This window comes from Rhizoctonia solani, chromosome 14 (assembly GCF_016906535.1).
Source record: "Rhizoctonia solani chromosome 14, complete sequence".
Lineage (NCBI taxonomy): Eukaryota > Fungi > Basidiomycota > Agaricomycetes > Cantharellales > Ceratobasidiaceae > Rhizoctonia > Rhizoctonia solani.
In genome coordinates, this window is record NC_057383.1 from 739,520 (window position 1) to 763,548 (window position 24,029).

At 48.1% G+C, this 24,029-nt stretch overlaps 8 protein-coding genes across 8 annotated transcripts; 3 read left to right on the forward strand and 5 right to left on the reverse strand.

Annotated features, from left to right (window-relative positions):
* Nucleotides 1–3,705: 3,705 nt before the first annotated feature.
* RhiXN_10860 (Zinc finger, C3HC4 type (RING finger) protein) lies at nt 3,706–4,433 on the forward strand (the record flags this gene model as incomplete). The annotated part of the gene is made up of 2 exons (XM_043330675.1): nt 3,706–3,914; nt 4,151–4,433. 2 exons carry the CDS (start codon nt 3,706–3,708, stop codon nt 4,431–4,433), a joined length of 492 nt encoding a protein of 163 aa, XP_043186020.1.
* An 802-nt stretch (nt 4,434–5,235) lies between these two features.
* Nucleotides 5,236–8,813, reverse strand: RhiXN_10861 (CHAT domain protein; the record flags this gene model as incomplete). The annotated part of the gene is made up of 4 exons (XM_043330676.1): nt 5,236–6,036; nt 6,084–8,536; nt 8,621–8,729; nt 8,787–8,813. The coding sequence occupies 4 exons, from the start codon at nt 8,811–8,813 to the stop codon at nt 5,236–5,238; spliced, it is 3,390 nt and encodes a 1,129-aa protein (XP_043186021.1).
* Nucleotides 8,814–10,028: 1,215 nt separating this feature from the next.
* Nucleotides 10,029–10,700, reverse strand: RhiXN_10862 (ribosomal S17; the record flags this gene model as incomplete). The annotated part of the gene is made up of 5 exons (XM_043330677.1): nt 10,029–10,157; nt 10,217–10,414; nt 10,468–10,522; nt 10,580–10,635; nt 10,698–10,700. 5 exons carry the CDS (start codon nt 10,698–10,700, stop codon nt 10,029–10,031), a joined length of 441 nt encoding a protein of 146 aa, XP_043186022.1.
* Nucleotides 10,701–11,038: 338 nt separating this feature from the next.
* RhiXN_10863 (ribosomal protein S8) lies at nt 11,039–11,819 on the forward strand (the record flags this gene model as incomplete). The annotated part of the gene is made up of 4 exons (XM_043330678.1): nt 11,039–11,059; nt 11,119–11,230; nt 11,508–11,686; nt 11,739–11,819. The coding sequence occupies 4 exons, from the start codon at nt 11,039–11,041 to the stop codon at nt 11,817–11,819; spliced, it is 393 nt and encodes a 130-aa protein (XP_043186023.1).
* A 173-nt stretch (nt 11,820–11,992) lies between these two features.
* On the reverse strand, nt 11,993–15,009 carry RhiXN_10864 (chromate ion transporter; the record flags this gene model as incomplete). The annotated part of the gene is made up of 7 exons (XM_043330679.1): nt 11,993–12,633; nt 12,694–12,909; nt 13,143–13,174; nt 13,445–13,862; nt 13,964–14,050; nt 14,109–14,787; nt 14,842–15,009. 7 exons carry the CDS (start codon nt 15,007–15,009, stop codon nt 11,993–11,995), a joined length of 2,241 nt encoding a protein of 746 aa, XP_043186024.1.
* Nucleotides 15,010–15,700: 691 nt separating this feature from the next.
* RhiXN_10865 (uncharacterized protein) lies at nt 15,701–16,357 on the forward strand (the record flags this gene model as incomplete). The annotated part of the gene is made up of 1 exon (XM_043330680.1): nt 15,701–16,357. The coding sequence occupies one exon, from the start codon at nt 15,701–15,703 to the stop codon at nt 16,355–16,357; it is 657 nt and encodes a 218-aa protein (XP_043186025.1).
* A 660-nt stretch (nt 16,358–17,017) lies between these two features.
* RhiXN_10866 (methyltransferase domain protein) lies at nt 17,018–20,170 on the reverse strand (the record flags this gene model as incomplete). Its single annotated transcript, XM_043330681.1, has 7 exons — nt 17,018–17,913; nt 17,954–18,093; nt 18,147–18,265; nt 18,318–18,395; nt 18,425–18,650; nt 18,707–19,368; nt 19,568–20,170. The coding sequence occupies 7 exons, from the start codon at nt 20,168–20,170 to the stop codon at nt 17,018–17,020; spliced, it is 2,724 nt and encodes a 907-aa protein (XP_043186026.1).
* A 1,869-nt stretch (nt 20,171–22,039) lies between these two features.
* Nucleotides 22,040–23,967, reverse strand: RhiXN_10867 (neutrophil cytosol factor 2; the record flags this gene model as incomplete). The annotated part of the gene is made up of 6 exons (XM_043330682.1): nt 22,040–22,282; nt 22,345–23,371; nt 23,421–23,480; nt 23,533–23,759; nt 23,820–23,897; nt 23,950–23,967. The coding sequence occupies 6 exons, from the start codon at nt 23,965–23,967 to the stop codon at nt 22,040–22,042; spliced, it is 1,653 nt and encodes a 550-aa protein (XP_043186027.1).
* Nucleotides 23,968–24,029: the final 62 nt, after the last annotated feature.

Below are 24,029 nucleotides of genomic sequence, written 5' to 3' on the forward strand. Positions count from 1 at the left end.
ACCATTGAGAGAGTGCAATGGGTACCGACCATGTTGCCCCCGAGAAATCATCAAATCCAATATCAAACTTTTGCCTACTGTCTGAAAATAATCCACACGCAGCAACCGCTCTCCATTCACACCTCAGCCCACTACTCCCACCTGAAGGAACCGGATAGATCTCTTCTCCGAGCACAACACAAATGCCACAGAGCAGCGCGCGTACATCTTACTTGCGCGTTGCGTACACTACGCGCAATCGAACGATTCCGGTACGGTCCCAATGGTACGAGGGTGCGATTAGAGATGCCCCCACTCTGTAGCCGCCCCGAAGCAAGTAGCACTACTCCATCTCCCTAAAATCTCTAAACACATTGAGTTCTTCCGGCTTCGGCACCGCACTAGCACAAACCGTTGACAGACGCGTTCGTGCATGGTCAATTTTGTCGATTGGGACTTCTTGAGCGTCTGTTGAGCAAATTTAGGAAGAGCAATTCCATTGTCCTGCTTCGCCGGGGGAAAGGTCTGATGCTACTGAGTACGTTAGTGAAAGGTACAGGCGCGACGAGCAATTCATCACGCATACATGTTGGGAAACTGTACAAGCCGGTCTCTAGTCACCGAGCATGTCTATCATGAACGCTCACTGCCGTAGGATCCGCAGTGATCCGTTAATACGGCGCCCAAGCTAGGCTAAAATTAAGCATTCCCCATGCATGCACGCGCAGTGATGCCGACGTCACGAGAGACCCATGCCGAGTGCATACACGCAGCATTATTTCCCATCCTATTTGCGCTTCTCCCGCTTGGATTCCTATATAATTCATATCGTTGATACCCATTCAAGGGACACGACGCCTATGCTGTGCAAGAGAAGCTCGCGAAGCTTTCGAAGGGTGTGCGAGGGATCGACACGGTGTTGATCAATGTAACTGAGCGCGGTCGACTCTTTGGGCTACGGACTCGCGCCACATGAGGCATGGGTGCTTCCGAGTCGGACGATCTGGTTCTGAGCGTGTAGCGCGAATCGCATTAAGCGCCTCTTATTGAAGGATGCCCTTGGCTCTTGCTATTGAAGTTGCTGATGGAGCGTCAGGCGTTCATCGGGTCCAGATTACAAGCGCGTATTAGGGTGCTTATTATGAAGAGGACCCTGATTTTGATCCCTCTGTTATTCAGTTGTCGTTGGTCCCGATTTCCGACCCATCATAATTATCCTCAAGCACCGGCCAACCGAGTTCAAACTTCAAAGAAACTCAACATGCAACGCTTCATATCATTACCTACGTGTTCTAGACTGTATCGGTCACCATGGACAACCTCCGCCGAGAGCTAATAACCACCAACCCTGAATCGCACAATAAATAGGCGACTTCCCAATTCGGAGATGCGCAACAATCCGCAGGGAGCTGATCTCATGGTCTGCGTCATGTATGCACCGCTCGGATCGTAGTCGCGGCCATCTCGGCGAGTTTCGATAGAGGCAGGTGTCGAGCATGTTGGGTTTTAGTCCATGACATACATACATACCCAATTTAACTACACGATTGTGCCTGGTTCGACATTCTTCTTGTGCCTAGGACGTGGGAAACTTGGTCTCGTGTGTGCTTGACGAGAGATGGGGAAGCGTCGTTGGGGTATGTACCTCAACCCTGCATAGACGCTCGGGTGTATAAATGACTAATGACTAATGAGGCGAGGATAAGGTGCTCTCACGCTTTGTTACTCGCTTAGGTTGCTCGATTTAGCTTTCTTAGTGGAGTGTCTGGAATTCCGTTTCCAGACGCGTCAACCGCAAAGTCATGTGATTAAAATGTGTCGCGAATTCAGACTCACAATGATTAAAGTTATCTGATGTTTCTAGCTACTGTATGTACAAGCCTGTGTGACTTCAGTTTAGAACAATTGACTCTGGCCCCTTGGTTCGTGGGTCGGGTAGTGTGACTGTCCGAGACTGGTTCTTCGGCCACAGGAATTCATTCAGCTCTACCCGCTCACCTCCATGTGGATCCTGAGTACCTTTCACAGTTATGAAAATTCTCACGGATTATTATATTAATGGTTATATATATACTACATCATAAGAGTTATTCATTGTGCATTTTGAGTCAGGATTGTGGTGCTTAAAACTTGGTCGTCTGTTATAAGTTTGCATAGCAGAAGAGGCCAAGGTGGCGTTACAGAGATCAATGCAAGAATTCCTTTAACTGAAAAAGAAGAATTCGTGCTCTGCTGAAACCGAAAAGGCTCAGAATCTCCTTGGAGTGCCACATGGCCCTCATAATATTTGGGCGCCCACGCCCACCAAAGATCTACAGAGATATTTGTTCTTTGAATACTTATCCTGATTAAGGTAGCTTTCACAAAATAAGTCAAATATGAGCTGAGGTGAAGGCGACAGTTGAGACTAATACACCAACAATCTAGAGAGCCAGGATAACAGTTTGCTCATTGTCATAAGAGATTGAGTAGATGAATGCATGGTGGAGGTTCTTGAGGATGGATGTACTTGATCTAAGAGCCACGAAGTCACAAACGCAATAAGGCGAGCTATAGTTGATTGAGAAATTGTATAAGGATCTAACATGGGTAGGGGTGAACAGGTTAGTCTATTGTTCGGAGAGCTCTATTGAAAAGGCTTTTCTGAAATAGCTATCATTCCCTGCACTTGATACGGTACTAGATCTAGTTAGCATTTTGTGGGCAACATAATTGAGTCCTATCGATCCAGGTGACCGAATCGAGTCCACTGGCGGATCCTTTTAATATTTAACTTTTTAATTTCTCACCTTTCTAGGTTTTGTAACTCGTCGAAATCACCACACTCTCAAGGTCATCTGTATTTGCCGGCTAAGACTTATGTATGGATTAGCTCCATTGGAAACGCAATAAGTTACACAATCATGAAATGATAAGACAGTCGGTCCTGAATGACCACCGAGGACAGCAATTATATGTATGGTGGGAGACTATTAATATATATGAAGAGTTTCGTCCATAATTCAAGGATACTGCGAGCGGGTTATTAGTTCTCAGTTGACAGCGTAGTGCAATCTGTCCTCATATGAAAGCTCACCAAGGCGTCCACTTTATTGTGCACAATGTTAAATATCAACCATGTGCAAGGTGGCCAGCACCGCCATTCTTTATGTATTGATTGGTACATCAGACCCAGTTTCAGCGGACACCCACGCTTTGTTAGCTCACAGAAAAAACAACTAGAAACACTCGGTATCATGAACTGGTATGATGTGGATGCATATTGCTAACCGAGAGTAAGTTTTCCGTTGCAACAGTGGCTTGAGCTTAAGCTTCGGACATAGCCAGTAACATGCATGATATAATCTAGAGATGGGATCAATGTGGCAGTGCTCATCTAACTTTGACGTGATGCCTTCTGCTATACGCGATACTCATGATTACGCTGCGGTCGTTGACTTGACACGAATGGAGGGTGACCTTCTTCCTGCGCCTTTGACCTCACGAACCTCTAGACCTAGGTTGTCCCCCCAACTACCGGGCAGACGTACAAGCCCCAGAGCTCAAAGGCTAGCTACTAGGTCCGGAAGTCGCTCCGTTTATTCGAGTTCCGTTGTGCCTCGACATACTTCACGAACAGCTCCCTTATCATTCGGAAGCCAAGCATCCAAGTATATAAGTAAGATTACGGGTGCTCCCATCTCATCACATCCAAGTAACATGGTACCTATCGACATGTTCGCACAAATGCACCCAGACTATATCGACTATGACCCAGTGTCCACGTTTCTATCTGATTCCGAGAACACATCCGAAGATACGGGCATTGATAGCTCTCTTAGGAAGCATAAAGTAACATTACTGGATGTGGACGATCTTGAGGAACGAGGGCCATTGCTATCCGAATATATGTGCCCAATTTGTTATTGCCCGCCTCGAAACGCGGTAGTTACTCTGTGAGTGGTGGTTTGTGATTCGATTCATCGTGCCCATAATTGATCCTTTCGGATTGCTTTGTTTGATAATATGCTCATAAATATGGCTTCATATAAAAAAATCATTCATTCACATCGTATTGACCATATTTCCTATTTTGGGTGTCATTGACACATCTTTGACCCTGACCTGGGTGTCCACTTCGAATACCACCTTTGTGATGAACTTGCTCAACACCCCTTTCCTTACACCGCAGGTGTGGACACATCCTTTGTGGTCCATGTCTACACGGCGCTGCAACGGCGCGTCAATCTGCAGGCCAACCGCTCTGCCCTGTTTGCCGAACGCCTATACCGAGCTTACGATTTGCACTTCCGTCCATCGAGTTCAACCTGAATCCAAATGTTCCACTTAACGTTATGAACTGGGACCAGACATTCAGCGCAAACGCCAACAACAAGGACAGTGTGGAGGACAAATGGGACCCAATGCGATCCGGAGTGATCGGATTGGAGATATTGACGGTTAACAAGATCTAGAACTGCGACCCCTGCATTTATCTTAAGCTTGTTTGGTGTTCGTTGCCAGGCAACTAGTGTTTGCAAATTATTGTAGCCTGTATCCGTTCGTATCTTTATTAACACTCCAAGTAGGAGAGTCTCCGTTTTATCAAAGGTTGTGACCGTAGCCAGACCTGTGCACCATAGGCAGTTTCCTTTATGTTCATAGATAGTTTATTGAATGGCCTTGATCCCATAGTACAAAAAAAGCCATCGCATGTACCTGTTCATATCACCCAAGGACTTTCAATAGATATCTTGTTACATGAGCTTGGAGAAGAGGCTTAAATGTTCAAACCCCGGAATTCAATGGTCGACTGGGTGCGATTGCTTTTGGTTTGAGCTAGTACGAGTGCAAGGAAGCGCATCCAATTAATTGTCTGTAATAGTCGCTCCGAAATACTGGGTAAGGTTCATTATATTTGGACTTCCATACCGATTCGTATTTAACCGAGTTCATCCAGTTTCTGTAGATCTCCCCTTTTCTAACCACGTAGAACTACAATCTTGCCAATAAGAATCGCAATTAGGGCTTTCAGATCACTTTCACTTTAATAGGTTATATCATGTCTCTTTATTTATTACCACGTTCGAGCGCCAGGTTGAGCCCCCGTCTCTTAACAACTAGCTAAAGGCAAGTTTTATTCTAGTCGGATAATTCAGACAGCATATTCATGCATCGGGAGCACATTATCCATACAACGTTATGAAGCATGTAAATGCGGAGTCAAGGATAAAAAACATGTTAACAGAGCGATGCACAGAAGCCTTTCGCATACAATTATGAGCCTATATGAATGTGGGGCACCCAGCGTCCAAATTCCACCTCTCCAATCTGGTCTCGCAATTGGGCGACAGAGCTATGAAGTGCTTTGCCTGCTTCTCCGTTTCCAAGCTTCCCCTCTTTCAGCAGATTGGCGTATACTTTCTCTGCTACCAATGGTGCGTCTATGTCTTTCACGGACCACATGGTCCCAATGACACTAGTATATCCAGCCATAAGCATCCCTGATGCAAGATGAATTGCCTCATCTGGCAGCCTCGCATCACCAGTCGCAGTCTGACATGCGGAGAGGAATGCCAGTCCTTTGTTCTTGAATGATCGGAGATTGATGGAGGCCAGGTTCAGTATGCCATCATGGAGGAGAAATCCACTCTCGCTTGGATCTTCAGCACTTTGGTAAGCGTGGCAAGCGAGGTGAACCCAGTCGTGTTTGTCCATCGCATCTAGCACACCTTTGATAGTTGCTTCATCGCCTGCAGATTCTGAGAATCCAACGTAGCCTATCCTTTTGGTATGCTCCTTTATATATGCAAGTTCCTTGGCTGTGCCAGGTAATTCATCCAACCCATGTATTGGCGCAGCCCCCTGCCCTACCCCAAGTATTTGGGACCCTGGTGCAAGGGATGTAGGAGAGCATGAGATAAGAGCGGCGAGGGTTGGAGTGTAAGATGAAATTGTATACTTATATACTCTTGAGTTCGGTTGATCGTAATCCCCAGCTGCATGAAGTGGGAGGAACGACACTATGCCCGTTGAGCACCAGGTTATATGCGGTAGGTCACCTGGTGGTACGATATTCTGAGATTACGTTAGTACTAAGGAACTATCACCAATATGACACGTACAGTATGTCCAAGAAAGTCCAGGATGGGTTTAACAACACTGTACCAGAGAAGTTTCAATACAGCCCCAAAGTTATCCTTTGAATCTTGCTCCTGTCTCGGCCTAGGTCGTAGCTTGATATCGCGCTGTCTCAATCCCTGATGAGCAAGTGATTTATGTATCTCTTCCCGTGCGTAACAAGCTTTCTCGTATGAAAACATAGGAAGTGGGACAAAATCGATCTGTTCTTTCCCGGGCTGAGCAATAAGTACATCGCATCTGGCTTTGTGGATGTTGATTACAGCGATGGGGCCATTTCGGGCAGCATGAACAAGCTTGTTTATCTTCATTGGCTGAAGGAAGTCTTCAAACCCATGGAGCCGACGTATTTGGTCCAATAGGTCATTGTACTCATGAGCTAGTAGATGATGCATACTGGCTTGCTTAAGAGCGGATGAGTCTGAAGCAGTTTTTTGAGGGGCCCCATGTTCGGAGCTGACAGTGTCTAGCTGACTTGCGACTTCTTGCAGACGATCCGCTAATGTTTGATTAGAAGAACGAAGCTCATCAAGCGGTGATCGGAGCATCAGACTTTGATTCCACACCACACATCGCGCATGCTCCAGCCACTCAAGTGCCAGCCCATAGTTCGAAGTGGCAATTGCAGCAGAGGCTGCCTTTGCAGGCAAGCTCTTGGTCCCCTCCATGTCTCTATAACGTTGATCAGTAGTGGTCCCGAGCCAGATGTACTGTGGCAATATGTCGATCGCAGTTTGGTATGCCTCGATCACGTTAAGCGAGCTATAGATACAAGCGTCGTTTGCCCATTCGAGTGCGATGCCAAACCTGCAACGCGGTGATCCAGCCTGTGATTGAGAAGCCTTCCGATATGAACACAGCGCATCTTGCAAGCGCAAAGAGTTATCCGTAACTCGGTACTCCGATACACAGAGCACCGCTAAAAGATGATGCACAACAGGGAAAATTGGATGGTCTTCGGGAGCGAGGGCAAGTGCATGAGATATATACTCAATTGCCTTTTCGAGATCGACTACACGGCCAACACTCCGGTATCGAATGTTGTAGGCTATGACTAGGTTTAGGTGTCGGTCCAGAAGGTGTGGGTCGTCCTCCGGGGTCAGTATAACTGCACGAGATAGGCACTCGATCGATTTTTCGATGTCATTGAGATTCCTCAGAAGCTTGAATCGCTGCCCATAAGATGCTCCCAGTGCGGCAAGTCGTCCCGATAACTCCGAGTGCCCGTCAGGAGTCAATTCGACTGTGCGAGCTTTATTCCCGATTGCGTTGTCGAGGTCTTCCTGGCTTCCCTGGTGACTGAATCGATCGTGATAAGATGCTCCGAGAACACTAAGCCGGTATGGCAAGTGTGGATCACCGTCCGGAGTCAATGCAATGGCACGAGACTTGAGTTTTATGGCTTTATCAATGTCACTTGATTCGGCCAGACGCTTGAATCGATCACCGTAAGACACGCCTAGGTTGACGAGTCGCTCCGGCAAGCGCGGGTGTCCATCTGGAGTTAGTGAGACCGCACAAGCCCCGAATTCGACTGCTTTGTCCAGATCGTTGAGTTCGCCTAGACGATTGAAACGTGTGCCATAAACTACGCCCAAATTGATGAATAGGCCAGATAAATTCGGGTAATCATCAGGAGCCAGTGAAAGCGCATGGTTTAAGTGTTCGATTGCTCTGTCGTTGTCGTCCAAGTTGCCCCGAGCCCGGAATCTAATACCATAGCATATCCCTAGGTCGGCGAATCGCTCTGGCAAGGCCGGGTGATCACTGGAAGTCAATTCAACCGAGCGAGCCGCATATTCTGTAGCATTATCAAGGTCTTTTATGTATCCTCGGCAACTAAACCGTTCACGATGGGATACTGCTAGGGTGCTGAGTAGTTGTGGTAAGAGCGGGTGATCATCAGGCACCAATATCACCGCGCGAGATTCGTATTCGATTGCTTTGTCAATGTCGTCCAGCTGTCCTAAGCGCCTGTATCTTTCTTCATGAAGTCCTCCTAAACCAGCAAGTCGCATCGGCAACTCAGGATCATCATGAGCAGCTAATGCGACCAGACGGGAGCAGTGTTCGATTAACCTTTCGATGTCGCCAATGCCACCTTGACGTGCATATCGGTTACAGTGAGATCTGACTAGATTATTAAGTAGTCCTGGCAAGTCTAAGTCGCTAGCGTCCGTCAATGCAACTGCACGGGACAAGTATTCAATGGTCTTTTCGATATCTATCAATTCGCCCAGCTCTCGGAATTGATCGCTGTGGTATGCTCCTAATCTTTCGAGCATGTGTGGAAATCCCGGGTCATAATCAGAAGTGAAGGCAACCGCTCGGGACATGTATGCGATTGCATTTTCCAGATTTTTAAGTCCCCGCTGGCGATGGAACTGATCGTGGTGAGACTCTCCTAGCATGTAGTGCGCTTGAGGAGCTTTTTGGTCTCATTTTTTCAGAACGTACAGAACAAATTTACGATCAACAATTTTCAAAGCGGCGAAAGGAGTGACGTTAACGTCTGACTCACCTGGGTTATCAAATCTTTCAGACTCATGTCGTGAACCGTTTTGACCTTTGAGAGACTCGGGGCCATTTTCAGTCTCAGCCTCCTGCTTCGAGGCGTGATTAGTATTATCCTGTATTGTGTTGTGTGAATTGGAGGTTGTTGTTATGTTGCCCAATCTAATACGCACGTCTGTGTAGCTACCTTGTGAGTCCATTGTGGTCCCAATATCCCGTTCCATTGGAGAGGACTTGAATTTTATTTTCGCGAATGATGGAGATGACGTGAATTTATTGATCAAGTTTAACACTTCTGGCCTCCCTGGGGCCCAAGTCCAGCGGTATGCTAGACTCGTCTGTAACCAAACAGCTAGACAGCTTAAAGCAGAGGGGCGCTAGAAACTACTGAACAACGGTGAAAACGACCCACCGATACTCAGGCGTTCTATGTGGGCGAACAGACGTTCAGACGCAGCCAGTCTCTCCCATACTATTTTATTTGGAGCTATGATAGAGCTACTCCGATTTTGTACGGGCGCTGCCCGTACGCCACACTAGTTGACGTCGGATTTAAGGAAAGCATGGCTAATTATAAACGATGACCGAATGCAGTGCGGTTCACCAACGAATCGATTGAGTAGAGCAACTAATGCTATGGGGGCTTGATGTGTGGAGCTTCAATTGAAAAGTGCTATATGGGACATTTCGTCTCTCATTCATGTTAGCAAAAGTGTACATGTATGTGTGTTATCTCCTCAGCCTTGTGTGATTTTCACGTTTCACTATATTGTTCAACAGCATCAAATATTAGTTTGGTTATATTATTCGGCATATTAACTTGTATGTAAATGCGGAGTTGTTGAGTAGCCGTGCCTCTTGCGATCCGGAGTCGCATGAAGGATCCAAAGATTTGAACTTGCTGACACATACCCAGCTCATGGGAGCGATTTTTATTACCACAGAGAGCTCAAAGCGAACACGATTGTTTGGACGCTCAGAGCACCGCGAAACCCACTATCAGTCTGAGTAACTTTACTATGCGCTATATATAAATAGTCTAAAAACCACTTGGTTACTTCAAATCCTGATGCTTACCTGCACATCCGAGCGCATGGGTCCGAAAAGCTTGAGACCTTCACGAAATAAAATACAAAACAACCTTGGGTTCCCACGCATATACTCTCAACCCCTGCCTAACGCGATAGCAATACATTCACGTGTTCCTCAGCCAGCATCAAATGCACCACCCAGTATTAACTCCCATATTTCAACAAAGAAAGCATAGATCATTGACATTTTAGCATATGGGTACCGTGTTGATACAATCATATTGCATGGTAGGGTTTGACCTCTTGGCTCTCCCCAGCGACAAATACACAGTAATTGACAAACGAGACCACGAAACGCACGGTGAACAGAAACCAATATGGCGTTCATCGGCCAGAGCCAGGGACGGCACGTCCACGGCGGTCTCCACCACGGGGAGGAGGTGGGACGTATCCAGTGATGGGAGCGGAGACGTTGACAGGGATAGAGTCGAAGTTAAGGTGACGGAGGAGATCCTAAAAAGTTTGAAGGTTGTTCATTATCATGTCGAAACTATTATTAGCAAATTACTGACCTTGGTCTCAGGGTCAACCTCAATACCGTTGCTCGCGTCAAGAGCGGAGACCTCGGGAACGTAGTTGTCCTTGCGCTCACGCTCCTCTTCTTGGAGCTTGAATGAAATACCACGAACGGGACCACGTTGGATACGCTTCATCAAGTGGGTGGTGAAGCCGGAGATCTTGTTGCGCAAGCGCTTAGAGGGGACAACAGCCTGGCGGACAGTTATTACTGGCTTTGTTCGGCATAAATACCGAATGCACATACCACCTCATCGATAATGCGCTTGTTGGTGTGGAAATCAAGAGTGAGTCTGGGGTAGCTATTTGTTCTCCAAATTCAGCCATTTCTTTGAGCCTCGTTTATTCATCTTACTCACTATTTCTCGATGAGGACACGAGAAGCCCTCTTGACGGTCTTGGTGCGAACGCGACCCTATTAAAACAGCAGATTCAAGTCAGAAGCAGCTTAAATATAGGATATTTTTGATTTTTTACCATTTTGTTAGAGTGTGTGGGGAGGTCTTGACGTTATAGACGACGGCGAGCACGGGACAATCACCAGATCGGATTGGTTCGGAAGCAAATTGGGATCCGTATAGTAGTGTACAGGACCAATCAAGCCACCCGGAAGCAAATGTCGATTTGATGATAGGGTATGGCAAGTGATCGAAGTAACATTTCCGTCGACGACACCAAGGCTCCGCAAGGTGAACAAAACAGATAGCTCGTTTGAATCGTGCTCTCCATAGCGCGACACTCATTCTGAGCTCTTGACTTACGCTCTCTCTTTGTTTCCTAGACCTCCGGCATCCCACTTCCCTTCGATTTAACTCAAAATGGTTCGCGTCTCTGTCTTGGTGAGTAATTTAATATCTCGTACTGTGACTACTTTGTTAATCATTGGACGTATTATTAGAACGACTGCCTCAACAACATTGTCAATGCCGAGCGCCGTGGAAAGCGTCAGGTCCTTATCCGCCCGAGCTCCAAGGTCATTGTGAAGTTCTTGAGTGTCATGCAACGTCACGGTGAGTCTCAATCTCTGGACTTTTTCTTGATTTTTCTTCATTTATATTTCCTTCATCATTGAGCCTCGGAGTGATAACTACTTGGGGTGGGCACGTGCCTCCACTCGCCTCTTGTTTTAACGCTTCGAAACAATAACCTGTCGTCTTAACAAAGTCCCTCGTCGACTGCCGGTGTCATCGAGTATCCGTTTATGGCAGTACATTTATCTCTGTTTTTCCTCCCTTTTTCCTGGGGTCAACCTGGTAGTGAAACATCACTAACGTATTTAACCACAAGGCTACATTGGCGAATTCGAGCAGATCGATGATCACCGCTCCGGCAAGATCGTCGTTCAACTCAACGGCCGCTTGAACAAGACTGGTGTCATCTCTCCTCGCTTCAACGTTCAGGTCAACCAGATTGAGTCTTGGGTCAACTTGTTGCTCCCCGCCCGTGGTTTCGGTATCATCATCTTGGTATGTTTCAAGTATCTGCTCACTATATGCGCGTATCAATCTTGGTTTACAGACCACCTCAGCTGGTATCCTCGATCACGATGAGGCTCGCCGAAAGCACGTCGGAGGCAAGCTCCTTGGATACGTGTACTAAACGTGCGCTAGTTATGTTATCCTGCTTTATCTGTGACTATGCGGTTCTTGCTGTATGCCTATATCCTTTTGGCATTGTAAAAATGCGCCAGCGCGCTCCAAGTTGAAACCCCCAGCGTGAAAGTTCCCGAAAAGTTTATTGAGAGCTATGTGTGGATATCACAATCATATCCGCTATTCCGGTCTATTTAATACGGTCCACCAGACATCCATAGTCCGAACGTTTTTAACTCCACCAAGTTCTTCAACCGACCTCGAGATGGATCCCTTCATACCATTAATCACGGCTCTCTCTCGCTCGTCCAGAATCAACCTATCAATCTCCACCTCAGTGTATTCCAAAACCGCGCCTACTTCCCATCGCCCATCCTCTTGTTCTTTCTCAGGAACAATCATACCCTCTCTCGACACTAACCATCCTGCCTCCTTTCCCAACTTGCTAATTCCTTCAGGGCCCAAAACCGTCCGAACATTCGACTCTGATTTTTCGGCATCCTTATGAACTTCAATCATCGCCTGAGCTAAAACGGCTAACACATGAGGATATCCGTCTATGTTCGATGCGCTCAATGCGTACTCGGCAACGCAGACTCGTTTAATGCTCGGGACTTTGAACAGTGCGCGGAAAGTGTTGAGAAGGACGGTGGGTGAAGACATGTAGTATGTGCAATGCGCTAGCACAGCCGTGTCGAACGTATCGTGATTCTCTCCCAGCTTGAGAAACTCGATTGGGTCAGCTTGAACGAATGACATCCGGTGTCCAATTTTTGATTTCAATAGGTGTGATTGGGCTTGTCCTAGCGTAGCGGGAGCACCTAGACAAGCCGTCAGTCCCAAATCCCGGAAAGAAAATAGGCTCGATCTCTTGGACTGACCATAGTCTAGCGGTGCAGGGTCGACGCCCGTCACATGCCCACTATCGCCAACAGCTGAGGCCAAAACAACCGTACAATCACCTTGTCCGCATCCAATCTCCAAGATTCGACTGCCTTGACTGATGTTCCAGGCCTTGGCAAGGTTAACACGGTGCACGGTCTGATTCGTAGGGGCACTCTTGAACCAAGGCTCCCATATGTTTAGTTGGGCGATTTCTGTAACGTCAAGAGGTAACATTGTGCTTTGTTGGAGAGGAACTGCAGATGGAACATGGGTATATATGCGTTGCCAGATCAAAGCCTAGTCATTTCGTCGGATCCGGAATATAGCTCCACCTTCGGAGTTAAAACCTCTATCTGGTCATAGGTTTGATCTCACGCTGACTCGCGGTTGATCTATCCTCGAGGTCTTCAAGTGAAAAGTGATTATCTTTATTATCAGCACAAACCCTGTTGATTAATATTTCTTGCGAGATCCAGGCTGATTGTATGAAGTGAGTGAAACAAATATCATTCTGGTATCTGCATTGGGGCATTAAAGAAGTGGTCGTCAACCCATAAACAAAAAGACGTTCAGGCAAACTGGAAAGAGATTGCTGCAATAAACTTGTACATTAGGAGAGATAAGGATCAGGTAAAGCTTCGCATGACTAGTGGTGCTTGAGTTTCAACCAATCATGTCAACTCAGCCACGATCCCTTGTTTCTCTTAGTGAATCTGTAAATTTCATCCTCTGCCCACTGCACCATACCACGCCAGCCCCATGAGACCTCCGCCCATGATTCCCAAGGGTGTTGGGATCTCAAAGGAATCCACTCCAACATATACTGATGCGGCCACCACAACCCACCACGGCTCACTCCCAAGCGATACACCCCGCGCCGCATCGGGTTTCACATATCCAATCTCCCAAAGTCGATGTACGGCAGTGAAGACGAGCCCCACAGCCGCAGCATTGATTCCTCTTAGCAACGAAGTCACAAAACGGTTGGAACGCATCACCCTCCAGATAGATTGGAAGCCTAGAGAGAGCGTGATTCCGGGAAAGAATATTCCCAGAAACCCGAGTAGAGCACCAACTATTGTTGGGATATTGGTCGAACGGAGGGCGAGTGCGCCAAGATAAACAGCAAAATTAAAATTCGGTCCGGGAAATGCTTGGATGATGGCTAGGCCGATCAGAAAATCGCGCGGAGAAACCCACCCTGGCTCAACCACATACTCGCGGAGGAGAGGAATTACAACGGGCCACCTCCGAATATGATTGTACCAGCGAGGAACATGCTTATGAATAGTTCAAGAGGGAGAGGAGGCGCACGAAGTGTGCCTCGCAGGACCATAAGCGTCGTGAATATTGCTGGGCCCGAATCAGAAACGCTGTAAATGACTACGTAATACAACTGAAACTAACGCACCAAAAAAGCCAACGATGATGAGAAGACCGAGTTTGAGGGGAACTTTATGCTCGGAGGAATTAGTAGTCGACGAAGAAACGGAATCATCATTCCGGTCAGTTTCCGGGATAGCAGCAGCCCCAACCCCTCCGGACCCGCTCGACTTGACGGACGCGGCGCTTTGCGTTGGAAGGGCATCCATAGGGATTCCCTCAGCTTCTTCGTCCACTACTGCTGGCTGACCTCCGCTTGGGCGCCTCATTTTAGCCACTAGACGCCCGACTCGCCCACGGAGGAAATGGTCCCAGACAAGAGTTGCACACCCTCCGATAGCAATTAATGTAGGGAAGTACCACAGCGCATTATAGCATAATCCAGCACATGCACTTAACAGGACTAATAGCCGGGTCAAAGGGTCAGTGATGGCCTTCCGGGCCAGCTGAACAGCAGAGAGCGCAATGATTCCAACCGTGGATGCGTTAAGGCCTGATAAAAGGGCATACACTGGGCTAGGGAGAACTTCGTCGACCTTTTCGATTCCAAGCGAGAGAGCGTACATGCCGACCGCACCGGGGAGACTCCATATGAGAAATACTCCAAGAGCAGTTAGGAATCCAGCACGAAGAAAAGCGATACAAAAAGTCATTTTGGTACTGGCTGGACCAGGGAGCGCCTGAGAAATCGAGAATAGTTCTTGGTACTAAATATATAGTTAGTATCTGACGCTTATAGTGTATAACGCAGAAGTTCTCACCGTCTGTTCGCTGATCAATGAGGGTCTCCCGCTGCCCTCCACAAATCGTTTGTGTAAGATCTGAAAGTGAGCTGGGGGTCCACCGAACGCCGTAAATCCTAGGTCAAATGTACGAAGTAGCACATCTCGAGTATTCGAACGCCGAGATGGCGTGTGTGAAGAAGACATTGGACAAGATGGAGGTTGGCAGAGGCTACTGGTGGTCTAGGCGGCATTATTATTGGTGCCTAGATCGCACGTGTGTAACAAAAAATGGATCGCACGTGCTTTGGTCGAGGTATGGCGAATTACAATTATCCACGTCCCTTATGCATGCAGGGCGAGCGAAGCTCCAGTTCCTTCCTCTTGGGCTGATACAGGCACCAACTATATTTTGGCCCTAGAGTACGACTCATACACGACTGATCATGATCATAGAATGTATCCTTCTCTGACAATGTGTTTTTGTGCTCGGGATTCGCGAGTAACATGCTACGTCTCCCAAACTCGCCAAGCCTTCTAGACAATTGGTCAGCTGACGCTTTACTGTTTTTGGGAACATAAATATCAGATATGTATCCTCCGTATTACAAGGTAGATGCCAACTGACCAATGTCAACGGAGTGTTCAACTCGTTTGTGAAGAATGTAAATAGGTGTACTCAATTCCGGACCTCCGAACCGCAGAAAACTAGTCTGAAGCTAGCAAACGAGTGATATCGGACAGGTGAGGACCCAACCGATTGCATCTGAGCTGGGTAATGGAGGGTCTACATGTCAACCATACACTCAGGGGCCTTGTTTAGCCCCATGACGTTATGTGTATGGAACTGTACAAAAGCAGGCGAAAACTGTCGTACGACACACCTCCCCTCCACGATATGACTAGTCCTCGCGAAAAGATCCGTAACAACATCGCTACGCGCGTAGCTCTTGAAGGGCTTGAATTATTTGATACCGGTGTACAAGCTCTTATCGATGCACAAACGCGAGATTTGGGCAACAGTCGGCATGCCATCGTCAATCCGCACACCCAGCAAACCCTTCAACGACATGGCTCATCCCGGCTATCCCTTGACAGTGACGAGTTACTTATCGACGGAGAAGATGGTCTTGACGTGCTGGCACAAGGTGTTGATTTGGAACTTGAACTTGAAAAATTCGAACAAGAGTTGGCCGAGCTGGAAGAAGCGGACGCATTGGATGAGTTTGAAATCACCGATATAAGTACGGACATGGATCCCGGTCCTCCTGGAAGCAACCTTGGCTCAACCTATCGAATTGAAGAGGAATCGATGGGGGCAAAGAATCATACATTATTGGACGAAGTTTTACCAAGCTGGGACGAGCTCGATGGCCCACTGGCAGATACGCTCAACGAAATCAATGCGGAGGACGTTTTGATGGGAGCATTACTCGTGGGACTGGCCGAGGAGGTAGCGCACATGCCTGCGCCATATAGTCAAGTTCCCGCTTCTCGCAGCAAACCCTCCAAGTGCGGGTTATGTTCCACGATGAGACCTAAACGAGATTTGTAACTGGACTCTACTCCTATGTAGTTCGATGTAGAATGTCATTGCGTGCCTCTTCATCGTATTGTCCAATTGTCGGAATATAGCCCGATATTTCAGCCATCGGGAAGTGAACCTCAACCACCGATTGCTCACCAATTTGTATGTTTTTTGATTCAGTATGAGAGCAGCGAACGGGTTCCAAATAGCACCAAAGTTTTACAGATTGGCGTTGGAACGGTGAATGTTGTTGTAAATGCTTTAGTCGAATCTGCTAGAAGGATCTAGCGTTTTACGGATTTCTGTAGATTGGATTTCGGGGAGAGCGAAAGACCAGGCAGAGCGAGCGAGACGAACGATGCGAAGAGCACATTTAGCGACAATTGGACTAAAAACTGTAATAAAGTTAATTATGGGCGCAACCAGACTATCTAAGAACACAGTGTTGCCATACGAGAAATATGCTGTTACAGAAATATGCTGTTGCAAAAAATGGAAATGGTAAAATGAATCGTGAATGATGGAAACAGTCGCAGACAAAGGAGACATATCGAAGAACCATAGACAAACCGAAATGCATACAAACAGACGGAGAAATATTAAGAAGTCATGTGTCGTCAAAGGTCATAGTCAAAATCAAAATAACAGTAACGAAACAATAATATTTAGTGATAGTTGAAAATGTCTTTAGTTAGATGCAGCGGAGGGCGGATCTGAGCTGAGTTTGCGGGCCAAGCAGACACGAATTTCGCGCACTGTCACGACATCTGATTCCGATTCGTAGCGCCAGGATGGAAGAGGGCCCATGGAACTGACACGAGCGCCATCGGGTGGAGGGGAACTGGCGAATCTAGGGCTACGCTGCTCGCCTGACCACAATCCTTCATTGGCATCGGAGATGCCCGTTTCCCAATCTTTGAAAGACTGGAGGGGATCACGCAATCCAACGCGGCTGAAGCGGCTAGCCTCGTAGTCCCAGAGAAGATCATCAAATTCTCTCCGATCTGCAACAGCCTTTCCTCGTGCACAATCTTCAATATAACTGAAGAGCTGTTCCTTCGCATTGAGAATAATGTTTGTCGAATGGGTTGCATGCGCATATACGGCGGCTGGAGACATGGGGAGTATCTTGTGGGGGAGCACAATAAGCCCTTGAGGGACGGAAGGCTTGTGGGATTCAGCGTATTCTTTTCCCAGCAATTGAAGCATCTTGCGATTGCGACCTTGGAGGCTGCCGCTAAAACTCTGACCGCGGCCATGTGCGGGTGCCTGCATTTGGTTCTCGACTATGCCGAGGTCACGGTCCAGATCGACTCGGCTCGCAACCTTCCCCATATCATCACGACGGCGGGGATTATCAACAGCGCTCTGTTCAGGTGCAACGGCGAGGCGGAAGGTGGCCTTTTCCGAAGAAGTAGAAAAATGTTGCCGAAGAAGGTTAGGAATGGTATCGTATGCAGATAGCTCGTGGTGCTGAAGCATCCTTGCAAATGCTTGTTCGAGTTGACGCATTTGTGTCCCAGCGTAAGGATCAAATGCCGCATTGTCGGGGCATGAAGGGGATGCCTGGGATGCGGATGGGACTGTGTGCTTCTCATCAATCATTTCAAACTCTCCATTGACCTTGAGAACACGGAAGATTTCGCCGAACAAGCCACGTAGACGGTAGTTGTGTGTTTGCGTCGGTGGGGAGTGCAAGTGTAGTGTTTGCGAGACGAACAAGATCAAATGAGTTATCTGCAAATGGAAGTTTCTCGTTCAAGCTACCCATATAAATCAGTCTCAAAGTCAAATGCAAGATAAAGTAGTAGCTTACAAGTCGCCCTGGACCCACTCGATTCTGTCCATAATATCCTGTGCATTTTTGGTCCCATCAAGCTTATCCTTGAGGTCCATCTGGATGGGTAGCAAATCGAATCCAACAAAGCAAGTATGCTAGAAAAGTCGCTATCAGTACCGAGACAGCCGCTTGCTATTAACCACTCACCTTCCACTCTTTGGCAGCCGCAAGAACCCACAACCCCTCTCCACACCCCAAGTCAAGCACTTTCCCACCCCTAAGTTCCTTTCCTTTAAGTACCTCTTTCTTCCCACTCCAACGCCATAAAACTGCGAGAAGGAAACCGTCGAGCCACGCAACAGCCCTCCCGCATTGGCTGGATTGCGTTCATCGCCAAACAAAAGTGCATGATTCCAGCGATCAGCCTCCAGCATGTTTGAAGAATAAGACAATGGGTAAGGGACTTCTTCAGGATCGCACGAGTGATGAGGAACGCCGTTCTTTATACGAATGGCTGGCTTTCGAATGGGTTCGACAAAACTGACCGAATTGGGACGAAGGTGTGCGTAGTTATCAGAGTTATTGCGCGAATGCACAGGGGGTGCAGGTGAAATAATAGACGATGCCGAGAAGCAGGAAGTGGCTTTGCCGTATAGTCATGACCCTCCTCGCTCGTCCAGTCATCGCCACAGGAAGAGCTCCCAGACTTCCCACCAATGCGGATGTTATTTTCGAACGAAGAAAAGGATGGAGCATAAGAACTCGAGTCTGTAGAAGATTGGTACCCATGTCCGGGGCGGAAATCACTTGGGGTCTGACTGGATTTGCTGAGGGACTTAAATCCAGGTTTGTTGAATACAACTGGGCGGTTAGGGGTGGTCCGTGCGCGACTATATGCAGGGCGGTTTGAGGCGGCCCCGGCAGATGGTGAGAGGGAAACATCGGAACCAGAACGATTATGTAGGCTTTCGTCCGAGCTCATCTCCTGTCCTTGTCCAGACCGATGACCCAGCCATTGACAGCGCAACTTATCCTTGAGGCCGCCCAATCGACTTGGGTTTCGTTGGTCAGCCGGAGGACGAATTGTAGCGATCGAGCTAACAGAGCCGCGAGGTTCCAGGTTTGCTCCAGCGGGGACCTCGCCAAACTCGTTCCAATCCTCCTGGTCAGACAATGAGTCGGCGTTGATATTCATGAATGAAGATGCGGGGTCTGGCGATCTGATTACGTGCCCAAAGTCTTCGTCGTCGTCGTCAATCTGAGAGGGGGTGTAGAAGGAGTAAGCGGAGTAGACGGATAGGGGTCGGTTATGGTCGATCGGTGTCGCTGGTCCACGTGAATTCAAATTATTGCGGGATCTTCGGGTCCGCCTCGACGCTTGTGATCGGCTTAGACCTAGACGAGACGCGAGTACGTCAGATTGAACTACGCCATGCGAGTGCATATAATGTACTTACCTGCTCCTCTGGTAAGTCTGGGAGAAAGGGTACTGAAGACTTCCGTCGAATTACGTTGCGAACAGGAGAAATCGGTCCGAGATCCTCTTCGAAAGAAAAATCTTCCCAGTCGTCCTCGTCAGGTGAGGTGGGAAAATCCTCAACAGGAATACTTGGACGGCGTTTGGTTGAGAATGGAAGAACTGATGTGGAATTAGCAATAGATAGGTGTCTTTGTAAAGTTGTCGCGGTAGACAACCTGCGCAGAACTGGAGGCTTGGGAGGTGAAGTAAAAGACGAACTCGAACGGGCTGGTGATGATTTGGATGGGGTAGGAGGGGGCTGATATACCTGCGGTCGGGTGGCTGCTGCTAATTCCTCGGGCCTTGGTGGACGTTGTGGTGCACATGTATCGCTTGATGGCGGGAACAACGAGCTACGCGCGGGAGGACATTGACTTGGACCATTAGACTGTCCCACCACAACGCGCGATGTTTGTGAGGCACTCGATCCAGATGACTTCATACTCCGAGGAGAGTCTGGGCGCATTTGCGTGGAGAATGCAGGGGAGGTGCGTCCGGAGGATATAGGGGATGGTCGAGGTTTAGAGATCGTGTTCTTCATGTTCTAATTGTGTGGTTCTTCACGATTAGTGAGCGGGTTTTGTTATCCTCGAGGCGTGTATCTTGTGGCCCAGAATCGACAAGAGGTAAGAACGAAGAATCGTCGATTCAAGCCGGTGAAGAGGAGGGATGAAGAATGACAAGAGGAAGGCCCCAGTCTTAAACTGTTGACGTATGAGCGGAAGCAAGAAAGGATTAAAGTACGCCCAGCGAATGCCGCTTCTACTCATGAGAAACATCAGTCACTGGATAATAAGCCGAAGTCGTGTTTGGGAACACTGGGCTTACATTGTCCTCTTGTTGTGATATGTTTGGAACAATAGGGAAAGGATACAAATAAATGAGCCAGGGTTGTGTAAGACCTAGATGGTATAAATCACGTCAGATGAGGCTGACGAAAACCTTTCCCCTCCTTGAGTTTTTATATGGCCCAGGATCAAGGCCCATTCTCATGCACTGCACTCAGAATTCACGAACACTGATGCGATGACCAGGCAATGTGCCAGCGAAGACAAAGAGAAGCCAACGACTCGCTCACCAATGATGAATTCAATCTTACGTCTTCGGTCAATAAATAGATCTGCAGTGTATTTCAGATTCACGAAGCCGGAGGGTATTCGCTCGCTTGAGAGGGAATCTGGGGGCGACGAGATCCTATAGGCCGGAGCCACAGACCCAGATCGCAGAGCCTTATGAAGGATTGGAATGAAAAGCACGAGACGAACACGTATTCATGCTGATCAGGCGAGCAGCCTCTATCATCGTGGCAGCGGCCTCAAAAGCATGTTTGGTCGCCCAGACCTTCGCATCCCACATCAGCCTCGTTCAGAAGTCCTTAGCGGTTATTAGACCGCCATCCTTCTTGGGCACCGCCGAGATATGAGAACAAAGGAAACTAGACATTTGTACAGCACAGATCCAGAATATAACCAAGGCGGGTTCGTTCCGGTCAACGTCGGAATCAAGTCCTTTTGTAATCCTGTTATCTCGCCCTGAGTCCCTACGGTCACGTGAGCGCATCTCTTCACTTCCGACAACTGCCTAAAAAGTAAAATAAGTGACCATCATCGTCATCACTCTGGAATCTCAGAAGCGTTGACTGCATGTAAATACCATCGCGAACTGAGTACAAGACGCTTATGGCTCGAGGCACTGCACTTACAAACTGTAACTTCCCGACACTGACTGGTCAAATCCATTATCGCCGAACTCAATACTCCCCTCGAGGTGTCCACGCCTCATTCCAAGCCGGCCTTTTGAACGCTTCTTGCGTATGACCGGCCCAGTGAGCTGGTCACATTTAAGCATTATGCTGATCATCATAGGAGGGGGGGGGAGTATTCGGAGCAACCCATTATCAAATCACCCACTGAGCAATCCTATCCCAGTTGGCAAGGCAGTTGAGCTAGAAAAGCGGCCCAAATATGGGGTCCATACTCGTGCTCTAAAGTTGACCAGTCAAAGGACTCCCTCTTTTCCATCTATTTTGAACGCATCGTCAGGAATAAAATTTCTCCTCGAAATGTCAGTTTGTCAAGTCGTTCATTCATACCAAAAAATAAAAGGAATGTAAGAGTTCGCAACATACAAGTAGTTCAAGGCTCTCGCTACCGATACTCGATGCTGGTACCAGACCATAGATGCAAAAGTACAACAAACCTCGGGGACGCACAGGAAGTAAAGCCACAAAGTGGATGATGAGAAGCAGAGTAAAGATGGATCAAGTGATTCGCATAATGAGGGAGGATCATATCAGAACAAAAGAACCAAGAAGTCGCTCGCATACATGCACAGGTATCAATTAAGCACCAAGTTCATCGCACCTGAAACTTTGTAATTAGAAGAACCATTCCAGCACAGGTATAGGAATTCATACGAACCAAATTTCCAAACGGCTCTCTTTTCCTTTGAGAGCTGCAGCACGAGCCGTCTCGATTGCGAGTTCAAAATCACTCTCGTCCATGATAGTAACCTTGGCGCCATCGTCGTCAACAAACTTGATGCTCAAATCCCCATACTCGCGTCCAAACTTGACACAAACACGATCCATAAAGTCATCGCATGAGATATCCGGCATGATAGCCATCCCACGAAGGTCGTTCTTGAACCGAAGCTGCAAAGCAGAGCCTCATCAGAATTACAGAAATAATTGCCTGAGACGAAATACAAACATACCCTAACGCGAATCTTTGTAGTCTCGAACTGTGCTTCTTCATAATCACCCCCACTGCCACTGACATATCCTTCCTCTTCATCGTAAGATCGCGTACGACGGGACATCGCAGTGCCCTTTCTTGACAGTGCCCTTCGTACTGTATGTTGGCTCGGAGAGCGAGTGGGATAGCTGGCCTGGGTCCGTCCTCCCATGGCCGATGCCGACCGAGACGGCGCGCGCGAGTGAGAAGTGATCGAAACGGGTTCTTCTACCCACTGGTTGTCACTCCCCGCAGAGCGACCCACATATCCATCATATGCATCATCCTCTTCAGGTGGGGGCAAGGCCGGAGTAGGCTTTAAAACACCCGGTGGTCGCCGGACGCTGAGCCCACGAGTAGCCGGAAGGGGTGCTGCTGCTGCAGGCTCAGGGGAGCGAAGTTTAGGGGCAGGAGCAGGAGCAGGGCGAGGAGGGGAAGCAGGACGCAAAGAGCGAGGAGGGGAAGCAGGGCGCATGGGGCGAACGGTCGTAGCCGCGCGGATAAGTGATTCCGGTTCACGACGAAGCTCGAAGGAAGGTCTGTTCGTAGGGTTGCTCACGGCCGTTGTAGCAGCACGCGAGAGCCCAACTGGGTTCCGGGGTGCCGAGGTTCCGCCCAAGTCGCTGGAAGATCGACCCAGATTGGCGCCCTCTTTGGATGGGACCCCTGGACGCCGACCAGGGTCCGAGGTGGCTGTCAACGGAGGATGTTCACGGCCAAAAGCAAGTTCGCTTGGGTCAACGCCGTCAAAGGCCTCGTACTTGGATCCGTCCCTTGAGATGAGGCGTGCTTTGCCGAGGTAATCTTTCGTTTTAAGGTTCTTGATTTTGTTGGGGTTGGGTCGGAATAGCACGCCAACCGGGATCGAAAAGACAGTGTAACCTTCACCCTGCTCCCTGATAGCATCATCGATAACGTCGTGCTCGGGGGTAGATTTTTCCTTCTGCGCAGCCAGCAAATCTTGCATCGCTGCCTCCGGCCGGCCAGAATTCAAGAGACATAGCCCCCTGTAACAACCATTAGTATCCGCAAAATTATTAATAGTTGCAACCATACCTATTAAAAAGAATCTCTGAAGTGTACAATCGGAAGTTCAATCCAATTTGCTCATAATTTCTGATCGAAAGAATGTAAGAATCAGTCCAAAAGTATGAGCGCCACAACGCACATGGCTTGATTCCCCCGTAACCACATCAACGCGCTCTCGAACTGCTCAAAGGCGGACTCGTAATCCCCCAGTAAAAAGCAACTAACTCCACACTGGAAATATGCAATGGCGAGATAAGTGTCCGACTCGGTAGCTTGCTTGAATCGTTCAATGGCACGCTCGTGCTCGCCAATTGTTGCAAGGATAAGCCCGATGTTGGTTAGTATGCGAGAAGTATCTGAAATCGGCTGTGAAAAATATAAATTGGATGAGCGAGATTGACCCCGATCAATGCTATCAACTCTTACTTCGAACAACTCAAGCGCCTTTTGAAAGTCCTCGGCATCATATGCATTCAACGCATTCGCCCACGCTTCTAGCTCAGCCTGGCAAACACTGGTGAGTATCAATCCATTCCTTCACGCGAGCCTGAGTTACCTTAAGCGAGATGGACATAGTGACTAAACGTTCCAGACGAGATAAGAAGAAGAAAAAAGCGACAGAGTAGATATAGTCCG